The 13076-nt window shown below is 34.5% G+C and overlaps 1 protein-coding gene across 2 annotated transcripts; it reads right to left on the bottom strand.

The window, feature by feature from the left end:
* Positions 1–5408: 5408 nt before the first annotated feature.
* On the bottom strand, positions 5409–9994 carry LOC112291435 (uncharacterized). 2 transcript variants are annotated; one of them, XM_024538821.2, is made up of 9 exons: positions 9786–9994; positions 9014–9244; positions 8410–8482; positions 7948–8203; positions 7552–7710; positions 7009–7203; positions 6712–6849; positions 6257–6492; positions 5409–5974 (listed from the first exon to the last, which is right to left on the bottom strand). In XM_024538821.2, exons 2-9 carry the CDS (start codon positions 9189–9191, stop codon positions 5785–5787), a joined length of 1425 nt encoding a protein of 474 aa, XP_024394589.1. In that variant the 5' UTR covers positions 9192–9244; positions 9786–9994; the 3' UTR covers positions 5409–5784. The 2 variants fall into 2 exon arrangements, with proteins under 2 accessions (XP_024394589.1, XP_090108104.1); XM_090251978.1 differs by lacking the exon at positions 9786–9994 and having other exon boundaries at positions 8410–8484; positions 9015–9155.
* Between the last annotated feature and the right edge of the window lie 3082 nt (positions 9995–13076).

Raw genomic sequence — 13076 nt, 5'->3', positions numbered from 1 at the left:
TAAAGTTACAATTAGAATTAGAAATATGGAAATTCAGGAGGAATATGGGGCTGCACACTCTCCCTACTCTGTGCTGCTGCATATTGGCTAAATCACAACAAGAAGGCAGACTTTATTGTACTAAATCTCATTTTTTGAGGGATGTTCTCAAAGTGCCTTTAATAATACTGCTCCATGAACAATTTTTGAAGGGGTTTATCCCTCTTGTACATCCACCACTCGAAACATTGTTTTTATATTTATGATTTATTATGATGTGCTGTTGCTGTAAACATGCTTCATGCTGCTTCAGCTAGTTATGCCCAATGGCTTTGCTGTCCCAAGGCACAGCCATTGATTCATTAGTAACTGACTCCCTGTAAGCACAAGATCCTTCATTGTATGGAGAGGAAAAAATGGAAGGCTTGAGGCTTGGCCTCATGCAAAGCTTGACACATAGATTTATTTATATGTGGATAGAGTCAAACACTGTCCATACAATGAACTCTCATCATGCAGTTCTTTTGACCCTCTTGTTATGTTTTGTTTTGTTTTGTTTTTTTTTTTTTTCCTATTGTGGCATGCAACCCATTCTCTGCTTCAGTCAATTTGCTCCCTTTCTCCTACAATCTCTTCATAATGTCTTACCTAGAAAACAACAGGTGTCTAATTCCACAATGCTCTTGATCCTTTTTTACTGCATGCGGTTTTCTTTCTCCATAAAGACTAACATTATTTAGACAAGTCACCTTCACTTTCCTTCAAATCAGGGCAAAAAATTGATGATTTAACCAAAAGGAGAAAGTGTACTGCCGTCATCTCAACCAAGTGCCTTTTAGGCTTAAAAAATTCCAGTTTTTTGTCACAATTGGAAGATTGGAAATTAGAGTATCTGAAACTCCTTTTCAACTTTACTCCCCCTTTCAACTCTGATGTCATATCATGTTAAGAGATTGAATATTACTTCTGAAATCTAGGGACTGGCCTTGAAGTCTTCAAAACTTTCCATCACATTTTTCTCATCTAAGAACATAAGCCAGGTGGCTCCTTTGTAGTAGACCTCATTAACAGCTTTTGACCGCCATGAAGTTGATTTAGTCTAAAAATTGCTTCACATTACACACAATTTGGAAGATGGGTCAAAAGGTGGGTATTTATACTAATTGCTCTCACTGCCAAACTTATGGTAAGTAGTATGGGTTCTCATACAAGCAATCAAATCTTATGAATTATACTTAATGACACTTCTATAAAAATTGAAGATATAACAAAAGATTTATGTTATAAATAAGTCAAGAGAGAGAGAAAAAAGGAGGAAAAATCTCATAAATACCTTTGAAATATGTTGAAATATCAAGAATACCCTTGTATTCTTAATAATTATAAAACTATCCTTCACTTTTGTGATAATTGCATATCTACTCTTGAACTTGATAAGTTGTAAGCACAATCCTATTTTTGGTGAATCCAAGGTCCAAATCACATGTGGTGCAAATTTTTGCATGATACTTTTTTGCACAATTTTTGCACCTCACAAATTGGACACCACCATTATTGCTTCTAAAGCAACTAAACTATTTGCTTCTTTTCAGATTATAAATATTTTTTCAGAATTTTTGACAATCAAAATACTATTATATTGTTGAAGTTCATGAAATCCCTTGGATGCAAGAAAGTGTTTAGTGCAAGTCTTGTGAAGCAACTCAATGGATTTGAAGTTTAGTTGGCAAAATGGAGTCTCTTTTTGATTTGCAAGAATCATCCTTAGAGACTTTACCAACTTAGTCCCATACCTACAAACATTCATGTGAATATTTGTAAAAACATCTAAAACATCATGTCAATATTTGTAGGAACATGTAGATATGAATTTAAGCATGAATTGACTACAAAGATATAATAGACTTGTTAATAACTTGAACCTTTGCATTTTCTCAAGTATACTAATGCCAAGTTTGCACCATTGCTTCAAATCATATATGTGAAGTAGGGTCTATAGGCACAAAACATCTCTATGACCAACTTATTATAAAAACAAGTGAAAAAAGTTTGCCAAAAGTATGAAGCATTTTAAGCTACAAAATATGTTAGGGCTTCAAGAGAACAATTTTGTGCTACAATACAACATCTAGTAACATTTAAAAGTATCTTGCCTTGCCAAAAAAATCGGTAAGAGTAGAAAACTTAAAGATGACTATCGTGGTAGGAAAATCTTACAAACAAGTACACAAGAACCATCTTTGAGGTGAGGACCACCTCACAAATCAATCACACTACTAAACATATTGATGTAACACTCATAAGAGTGGAAAGTATGCTAAGAAGATATACTAGGAGTGTTATTTTCAACTTTGTTTGTCTTCTTCTCCTTTTTGGAAAATTCAAGATTGGCAAAAAAGAAGTCTTAAGTCCAATGGAATAAATACTTGTGCTAAAGAGCAATAGACACACTTCTTCCTCCATTCAAAATCTTAAGCAACTTTAAGATAGGCCACTCATAGGTTTTCTAGAAACCTTAGAACATAATAATAATCCTATCTTTGCTCTTTAAAAATTTGGAAGAGAAGATAAATTAGTCTTTGACATTTGAAAGGAATAAAAAAACAAAAACAAAATTGTTCAATCACATCTTTGATTTCAGGCACCAAAAAATGCCATTGAATTGATGTATGAAAAATTTCAAAAAGATTGGACATTCTTTGCATACTACAAGGGTTCTCGACAAATTCTAGTGGCAATAATAGTGGCATTAAATTTGTAGGGTGATGAAATTGTTCAAAAATGTGCCATGCCAAAATCTACGTGATATGGAATTTGGGCCTTAGATTCACCTAAAATAGGATTGTGCTTATATCTTATCAAGTTCTATGACAAAATTTTAATTATCAAAAAAGTGAGGAATACATTTGCAATTGTCAAGAATACATGGATATTCTTAATATTTCAACATATTTCAGGTATATACATGATATTTTTCCAAAACAAAAAACCTTCTTTGAGACATATTTTCCTAACACAACACCTAATATTATTGTAGTTAAAATATACATATCATTTATAGAAACAAATCTATGATCACTTATAACATTTTTAAACTTAAATTTCTTAAACTCTTTATTAAAAAAATATATATTTTCTATGTAATTTTTAAATAAGTATTCTCTTCTACAAATACTATTACCATTATATCATTTTTAATAGAATACTTAATTAACAAAAATACAAATGATAGGCTTTTAAGGCTCCAAAAATATTCTTTTAAAACATACCAATTAATTAATTAATTAATTAATCAATAAGTAAATTAGTAAATATTTATAATCTTTATTTATTTTTATAGAATATTTGTATACCTTTAAAATATGTGTATAGACTTTGAAATGTAGATGAATCATACTTAAATTATGTACTTACATGCATGTCCTTGCTTACAACAAAGGATCAAATGTATATCTATTCTATTTTTATTTAGATTAAAACAAAAATCTCTACTATAGGATTTAATAAAAATATCAAATTCCATTTAATTTTTCAATTTTTTTTGTCTCAACGAAATAGTAGTCAATCTTTGGTGCAAAAAAATCATAAAGACACTTCACACTAATTGTCACTTATACCTTGTTTAAGTGGAAGAATTTATCTTCCACAAATTTTGGCCTTGTTCAATATAAAAAAAGACTTAAGTTTGGAGTATATTCTTCTTTAACAAACTTTGCAAAGTCCAATTCCATGACAACCTGTTGTAAGCCCTTGACTTTAACTAAACCATCTTTAGACGCTTCCTTCCAGATTCATTCAATCTGAAAAAGAATATTGCCCCTTAATATAGATGCATGTATTTGAACCATGTGGATCCTGCATTGTACCAGATTTTTATTTTATTTCATTTTATTATTATTTTTTCTCTTCTTCAAGGTGTGACTCTAGATATTCATTCAAATTAAGAGTTGTAACTCTCCCCTTCTAGTAACAAAGAGCTTTGTTCTCTCATTCACAATCTCTCTTACAATAGCAACAAATTCAACCCCCTTCTGTTTCAAAAATTGAGCATATAAACAAACGATTGATTTCCATAAACAAAGATTTTCCTTGCAGCTCAACAACACACATTCCCTCCTACATTATCCTTTATTCAACATGTCTCATCTCTTTTTACTTCACAACACACTGGGATTGATCCACACTCTAAAACATGGTTTCACCCACATCTAAAAACTGCACACAATTATTTTATTCAAATGACACTGTAGCATGTTGAAACTTACTATATTGAGGCTTAACATGGACTTCCAAGTACTCCTTCAATGAATGTGGATAGAGCCTTGCAGTACAGACCATGACCACAGGGTTGAAAATTCTTGCCATTGTCCTCTTGTTTGTGGGTAGAGCCATTTATTTATTTTCTTCTTTCTTTTATGTTTTATATTTATTTCATTTGCTTCGGCAACCGCACCTAGAAACAACAATTAGGAGGCTATGCTTCATGTGGGGTCCGGGTGTGCTTGTTACACTCCAGATGAAATGCAAATGGGGGTAGAAAGAGAGCTGAATCTAAGCCATGCAAGGAGCTTCAAGGGAGAGGGGAAGCCTCTCTTCCTCTTTGTACATGGGGCAACAGCTTTCTTGGTTTGTGAGCTGGCTGGTTGTGCTCTGCTTTGCCAATGAAGATGAAGAGGGAGGAAGTTGTAGTGGCCAAATTGAGGCTGGAACTCGTCAACAATGGGGCTGCGATGGATGTGCACATGGACTGTGAACCAGTGAATTGGAGCGGATTAGAATCGGGGTTCCTTCTTCCTTGTTTCCGTCATCGTCAGTTGGTTTGTTGGCTTCTATGCCGGTGGAGTTGTTCTTGGCGATGGGTTGGGTGTGGAATATATGATTCTATCGGATGGGGAACTGTGGAGCCCCGGCCGCACACTTTAGAGCCCACAATGGTTTTTGTTCTACATTGCTTAGTCACTTTTTGTCTCTTGTTTTTGTTTTGTTCTTGTATTTTTTTGTTCTGATAATGTCAAGTATGATCTATGTTGGGAAATACGACTTTTTTGTGTGTTTGGGGAATAACAGTAGTCCACACCGTCAACGAACTAGTTTGTTTGTGCATTTAAAATGGCTTCACCAGACGGGGGAGAATTATTGAATCAGAACTTCCTGAGTCGGCAGGGTCCTGATTTCGACAATAGGCACGCCAACCAAGAGAATAGATGCGCCCATATGTGTAACATCAGATATGTTGGGGAGTCCAGCATGGGCGCAAGTTTAAAATATGACCAGAATAAGCCCACCAGTCCCCCCTCTAATCCTCCATTCTACGACAATTCACACGCTAAGACAGTGTAACGGCCCAAAAGGGATCCCAGTTTGTTTCCAAGGACGGGTTTAAAACACATGCATCGCAACTGTTGTATCCGTTGTTTGTGCACTGCCTATTCAAACTCTGCCTTCAACCAAGAAAACAGGGCAAGTAGATTGATGGTTCTGCCCTGGTCATAGAGCAGCATAAACAGAACCCCCATTGGGATGAGTGGTGGAACTTTTGGAACACATCAATGTGACGGAGAGAAAATACTGTGTCGCTACTGTGGTTTTTTACATGCAAAGGCTTTTAAAGTTTGAACCTACATGGGACGGAATCAAACCTTATTCTGATACTCAGATTCGTGCTTGCTCAAGTGGTTGCAGACTGGCTGGCGCGACAACATAAAATCTATGAGAGTCACCTGTAGCTCTTGCTGCTCTCAAACTGTTGATCCAAACGTAGGAACAGAGATTGCAATAACGGTCTAGGATTGGTTCTGGATGATCTTATATTTTTGATGTACAGCCGGCACGCCATTTCTGATATCCATAAGCCTCTCCACTTGCGATAAGAGCTTTTACAGTAGGCAGACCGAAGGGATCAGCCTCTTCCAAAACCTTCAAAACTGTACCTCCTCCTGTGAACATGTAGTACTTGGGACTGTCTAGTGCAGCATGGTATAGCCCTGGGTGCAAACTGTTACAACCACCATCGTGCCCAACTGGAAGAAGTCAGTACATTGACAAAAGTAAAACATTTCAAGTTTTCCTGGTAACAAGTTGTTCTCAAAGGGCACAGTACTCCCAGTGAGTAAATTCATCTGGCGATCACAAGCATAGGACGTTAATTGAATTTAGCCCAACTAACCAGGCAACACATCACAGCTCATGCTTCAAACAATGATCTGCTACCTACAATATGCACAACCTTAAAGAGAAACGTTTGAGGATCTTGGAGAGTAGGGTAGCAGAAAGTGACCTTTTAAACTCCTGGAGAGTGTCACCTCCACCAAAGAATTTTTGAGCAGTACGGTTTTGATCAATGGTTTCATCCATTTTGCTAGTTCCATGCCAAAATGATGGCATCAGCCCCATGACGGCGTTCACAAAAATGGTCTTCGCAGATTCAAGCCCCTTGTGCACTTCTGTCCCCGGCTCAAAAGATGCAGGGTCGACATCCACGATAAATTGGTAGTCCTCTCCTGGCTTAAAATCCTATGTGTAACCAACACAAGTCTTAGTACAATTTCAGGCAGGTAGCTTACCCAAAAAATATAGGGACATGGGCTTAATTGAACCACTTACATCTCGGGTCACTCTTAAGCTGCAATGAGTATGAATGAACACCATGTGCAGAACGAGAGGCACTAGATGACGACGTTAGATGCTTACATCCTCTGCTGATGATAGAGAAGGGAAATAGGACAAATTTACCTTGATATGAAGTGTTCGAAACTTTCCTTCAATGCGACCCTCCAAAGTATCAGACTCCACTACGTACGGTAATTCCAGGATTTTCCCCTCATTTCTGTCTTGTTCCACGAGGTCTTTTGCTAATACAATGTCGGAGTCCTGCACAAGACATACGAATTGTAAAAGAATTTTTAAAACAACAGGATATTTCTGTATTGCTGCGAATTCGAATAGACAACTGCGTCTAACAACTACATCACTCCAAGCGCACCTGGTTTGGAAACTCTTCAAGTAAACAATCAGAAGAAATAATCTTACCTCCACACCCTTGATCTTGACACCGTATTTGGCACACAGAAATGTGTTATAGATGAGCCCACCAAGGATGAGATGGTCCACTCTTCTATAGATTGCAGTCAGGGGCCCAATTTTGGTGTCATACTTAGCACCGGCAACTATTGCTACAAATGGCCTCTTCGGTTCCAGTACCGCTCTTACATTAGATAGCTCGTCCTAAGCAGGAAATTAGACTTTTGGTTCAGTGAGATAGAAAATGTTTAGATATTCAACTTGATCTGCTCACAGTTGAAATCTTAAATGAGCTCTAGCCAAAGCTAATTATCACGAGCCATGAAAAGATCTCCGAGCAGTAAAACAAATAAAAGAAAGCCAACAAAAGCGACGAATATTGAAAATCAACAGTTTTTTCAACCAAAAGACCCACACTCTAATAAATTGCAATACGATAATGTGAACAAATATCAAAGAATAGAACTTGGTTAGTGTGACTTGAGCCACTCAGTTCCTATGGTACACATCGTTGGTGAACTTCTAGGAGTTGAGGGAATTGTTGCAATTTACCTGCATACAAAGGCCGGCGAATGATGGCAAATACTTCGTAACATGATAAGTAGAGGTGTGGGGTTGCCAAGAGCCGAATGCATCATTCACGTAAACGTCAGCTAGAGCAGCAAGTTGCACTGCGAGTCGCTCCATTTTTTCACCCTTGTCTTCTTCTCCCTGCACCCCACGTATCAGTCCATATCATAAATCATGAATCAAAGACCAGCAGATGTGAAACTGTGACTAAAATCTGACGGTAGTAAGCGGTTTTTTTCCCAAAATATGTTTATATCTAGGCAATTTCAGAGCGCAATTTTTAACGTTCGGAATCCGGCATATACTCCTGGAAGGTGATAATCTTAGTAGACATGTTGAATCAGCAGGGAGATCAAGAATGAAGCGGGGAGGGCTTACTGCAAACCAACGAGTATTTGGCAGGTAGATGCCACCAATTTTTCGAGCTCGTAGGTCTTGGATTAACCAGTTGATGGAGGTGTCAATGTCGTGAATTCCTTCTTTTTCAAAAATATGGAACTTGGGTATCGCAAACTTGATGCGTAGCTTTCGTTGCAAGTACCCTACTATTGCGTCCACTGCTTCATCTTGCTTAACAGTCAGAGTATTCGTTTTTTTGTCGTATGGACGTCCGACGTGGGACATGATGACAAGCCTATCAAGTCGCAATTCTATCAGTCACTGAAATTTGAGCTACATGCAGAAGTCAATATCAACAAGTAGAGTCATCTACATGAACAAAATGCCACCATCTCAAATATTCAAACTTTAGTAACATGATGATTGTCAACAAATGTGTCCATCTCCAGAATCATAATCGGTAGCTACATCTCTCGTCAATGTTTGACTCAAAGAGCGTACCTGCCACCGCGTTCAATGATGTTGTACATAGTTGCCAACGTTACATCGATACGATACTGATCCAATATTTTTCCTGTTAAATCTCACCAAATGAGGTTGTTGTTAGAGTCCTTTCAAAACCAAAGTCTCAACCTTGCATGAGCTTAATGCGGCAACAGGGCACCAATCTGAACTTGATGAATTTATCTTTATTTTAATTTCTTTGATTTAAAAAAATATATTAACTACGACATGGGGTTTCTACATTCTAAAGCTTCTGAAACATCAATTTTCGGGCTATTGTAATTGACAAGTAGATTACACCATATAGGTACTCAGGTCACTCGGGCAACAATCAGAAGTAACAAAGATTGAGAGATCTTAAGCCCACACTACAAAACTCTGAATTCTGGCACAGAAGATCACCAATCACTGAATAGTGGTGAAGTTGTAAGAATTGTAGTGTAATAAAACATTCTATATCACGTTATTCGTAAGGAGGCCCAGTTCCTGCTTTACGTTCAACAAATTAAAATGATGAATAACATTGAAGCGGTAGTGCAACTAGCTAATGGGTAAGCTTCTTGATGACAAAGCGCAAGGGCAAGGACATTCCATCTCTGACCTTTTTTGACGACATTATGATCGACACGGAGGAGAACAACTTTGTCCTCCAGGTCGGCGTGTTGGAGGAGAGGCAAGCTAGGGTGTAGAGGATCTTTTTCCTGATCGTGATCATCTACGGTGTACCCAACTCTCAAGACATTACCATTGCTGTCCTTCTGGTTCAAGTAGGGAACCATCTTCCTCAGTCCCAAACTCCACGACGCGCGATCGAGTTTGTAACGCTCCCTTGCTGTAGATGAGCAAGTACAGACCAAACCGACGGCATGAGAAATTCCAAGGCCCAAAACGCTCAAATACAGACAAGTGCTCTGCTTTGACTACAAATAACCACAAAATCCGCAGAAGGAGCAGCTGATCTACACCGATACAATCAATTCTAGCCTCTGCGAGTATTCTAAATTCAAATTATAAACAAAGTACTCAAAATCTAAATCATATTAATGTGCCCCTCGTATGATTGACATCTACTAAATAAACGCAGATTGGGTAATTCACATCGCATGTGGATGTTTCCCGATACCCCACAAACCATAAAAACCAATTACCTATCAATGTAGCTTAATCCCTTTGATTTACGACAAGCACCCACAGAGAGAGAAAAAAAAAAAAAAAAAAAAAAAAAAACACACACACACACCATAACCAGCACATCAATACGCAAAACTTTGCAGTAAGGGTGAAATCAGAGAACGTCCGGTACTGAATAGAACCGCAATCGCAACGTCAATCGCAAAGCTTAAATCAAATCCACCCTTGGACAGAAATCCCACCTTTAAGTATTAAAGCGACACCAAAAGGTTTCACTTCGCCGAAGATCCGAAGCGCACAGATTGCTACCCAGTTCTCAGCTCTACCAGGCGCACATCAGCAAGCAGTAGCAACAGCAACAATATCTCGATCAGCCCACCTCGCAATCAGATCACCAAACACGCATTTTATGGCGTCGTTGTCTCCCCCACGCAACGCCTTTCCTACTCCTATGTGGCGCCCTCCTCAAGTCCGCGGCTCCTGAATGGGCTCAAACGGCGCGGTCACGGTCGCGGTACACCGCGCAGTTTGGAATTCCGGTTTCAGAGGATGCGGCGCGCGGTTTCGATGACGCTCCAGAGTCCGCCCGGTTCATGAGGGAGATGCACAGTTCGAAATCTTGGCCATGTCCTCGACGTTGTAATTTGTTCGTTCGTTTTTTTATTCTTTTTTTTTATTTTTTTAATTTTTTAGTGTTTTATATAAAAATTAATATATTTTTTTCCAACTGTCAAAGTACTTCTTCCATGTCCAATGCCAAATTAAGGAAAATAACACTTAATGAATAAATAAATAAATAAATAATATATTGATAATGAATAAATATTAAAAAAACTCTCATTGGTTTAATCTACAAGATTCTCTTTAAATTACATATATTTCTTTATATAATTAAGTCTTATTTATTTATTATCAATATATGCTACTAAACCTTGCAAAATTTGAGCTTATGACACTATAAAATTTTAGACTTACATAGTTAATATATATATATATATATATATATATATATTCCATACATAAATTAAATAATTTTTGTAAAGTATATAATTTTTAAACAAAAAAATAATTTAGGAGAGGATATGATAAAAATATATTATAATTCAATAATTCAATAAAAAATTGATAATTCTTGAATATTTTAAGTAATTAATGATTTAAAATTTAGAAAATTAAATCAATACAATGAATTTGAAAAAATATTTGGCAATCTACAAAATCTACCAAGAAATAGAAATTAAAAATTAAAAAAGAAGAATAATCTTAAATTTTAAAGTCTTATAAAAACCATAGTTAAATTTTTATTAGTAACACTTATATTAATTGTATATATATATATATATATATTTAAAGTTATAATATCAAATAAAACAATAACTATTGAAATAATGGTCACCAAATCTTAGATTAAAGTTTTAAAATAAATATTTTAATTAAAATTATTATTCATTTAAATATATATATATATATATATTAAAAATAGTATTTAATAATTAAAATTATAGAAAATTTGATAGAAATTATAATTTTATTTATAATTTTTAGTATTATATTTTAAATTAAGTTTTAAGCTACTTATTATACAAAAAGAGTTTAATTTCTTTTATAATTGTCAATCTTAGATAAGAAAATCTTGACAAGTTCGCTCTTAGCAAATACTTTTGTTAATTCTATTATAAACTAAGCTAAATGAGTATACATAGTGCATGAGTTTTCTTTTTTATATTGGAAGTCTTGAATGCTTTTCATTTGATAACAACTAATATCCATATATTTATTTTCAAATGTTTAATAAACATTTTAAATAGCTCAAATGTTGGTAGCTCTGTCATTCTAGACAAAGCTGCTTTCATAGCTTAAGCCATTTATAATAAAGTGAGTGCAATATTTTCTAAGGCTACAGCTATTACTTTTTTTTCTTCATGTCTTCAAAGATGTTTCAACTTTTGGTTTTAGTAGATCTTCTTCCTTCACATTAGAAATTAAATTAGTAATATTACCTTCTTTAAGAATTGGAATAAGTACTATTCTTGCCTCTCAATAAGACTCCATGTCTTGCAATTAAAATAAATGCTCTTTACTCTATCTTCCATAGGTTTCGAGTATTTCAAGCTCCAAATATTATAGTAATAGTTCAAATGCATACCAATCATTAAAAATAAAAGACCTTTGATATTATTTTCTTATTCATATTTAGAATCTAAGCTTTGAATTTAATAAGGAAATATTCTCAATTTTCTTTGAAAATCAATCTTTGACCATACTACAAGGTTTGTCTTCCATCTTGTAAAATGTGTCAACACTTGAGATCTAAAGTTTCTTAGTAGTATTTAATGCTGAAACATGTTGAAATGTTTCATCAATATGCACGACTTGCTTAGAATCTTAGAAATGGTTAATATCTAAGTAGTCTAGTGAAAGAGATTAATAGTATCAATTCCTAGTATGCACCATAAAAAAGACTATTTAGATACTTATAACTATCTATGCTTGCAACCACGACTAATCTTTTTAATTCACCAATAATCTCTTCTAAATTATTACAAGGCTAATAATTCAAAAAACAAAAAGATTTTATCAGCCATTAATTTAATTTTATTTCTATAATATACCTATCAACATAAACTAGAATAATACAAAATAGAGAAATACCAAAAAACCTTTGGCAACAATATTTGCAACTAAGAAAAGGTATTAAAGACAAAAATAAATAATCCACATTGCATCTTTATCTCTAATAATACAAAAGCAAAAATGACAATTGAATCAAGCAACTAACATCATCATATAGTTGAAGGTTACAAATCACAAGTAAACCAAAACAATTGGCATCTACTTGTGGTTCATGGTCACAAATTACAAAACCTATGATAATAAAACAAATTTTAATAAAAATCCAAAATAAAATGTGGACAAGAAAAGAATTAAAAATTCACTTAGAAAGCAAATAACATTGAAAAAATCGTACTTTAATATTTCAAAGGATTTCTACTTTAAATATCAAGAACTCCATTCGCTTCTTTGGATATCTTCTACATACAAATAACAAAAAAATGATTAATTTTAGATTCAATATGCTCTTGAAGTAAGCTTCCAAATTTCACACTTAAGAATTTCAGGTAGAATTTTTTTATTTTGTTTGTTTGTTTTTTTGTTTTGTTTTGTTTTTTTTTTTTGTTTTTGTTTTTTTTTTATTCAAAATTTGAAGCTTTATAATCATATATTATTATCTATGATAGTAAATTATTTAAAACCACATAGACCCTATAATCATAGATTTATGCCATTACATAGACCTTATAATTATTTCAATTGTGCATTATAGTGTGGCCCTTTTCACGGTGTGATATAGTATGCCATTAACTTTTATTGCTTATTGCTGCAAATCCCAGCTTGTTTTTGCATACAAATTTAATAATTTGTACATTGCTAAATTTTTGCATATAACTAATTTTTTTTCTTTTTGATTTTCTTGTTGTTATTTAAAAAATTTTAGTTAGTTTTTTCTCCTCTATTTAGTAATATGCTTAAAT

The sequence above is a fragment of the Physcomitrium patens genome, chromosome 1 (genome assembly GCF_059467195.1).
Source record: "Physcomitrium patens ecotype Gransden chromosome 1, ASM5946719v1, whole genome shotgun sequence".
NCBI lineage: Eukaryota > Viridiplantae > Streptophyta > Bryopsida > Funariales > Funariaceae > Physcomitrium > Physcomitrium patens.
This window is presented reverse-complemented; position numbering and strand designations above follow the sequence as displayed.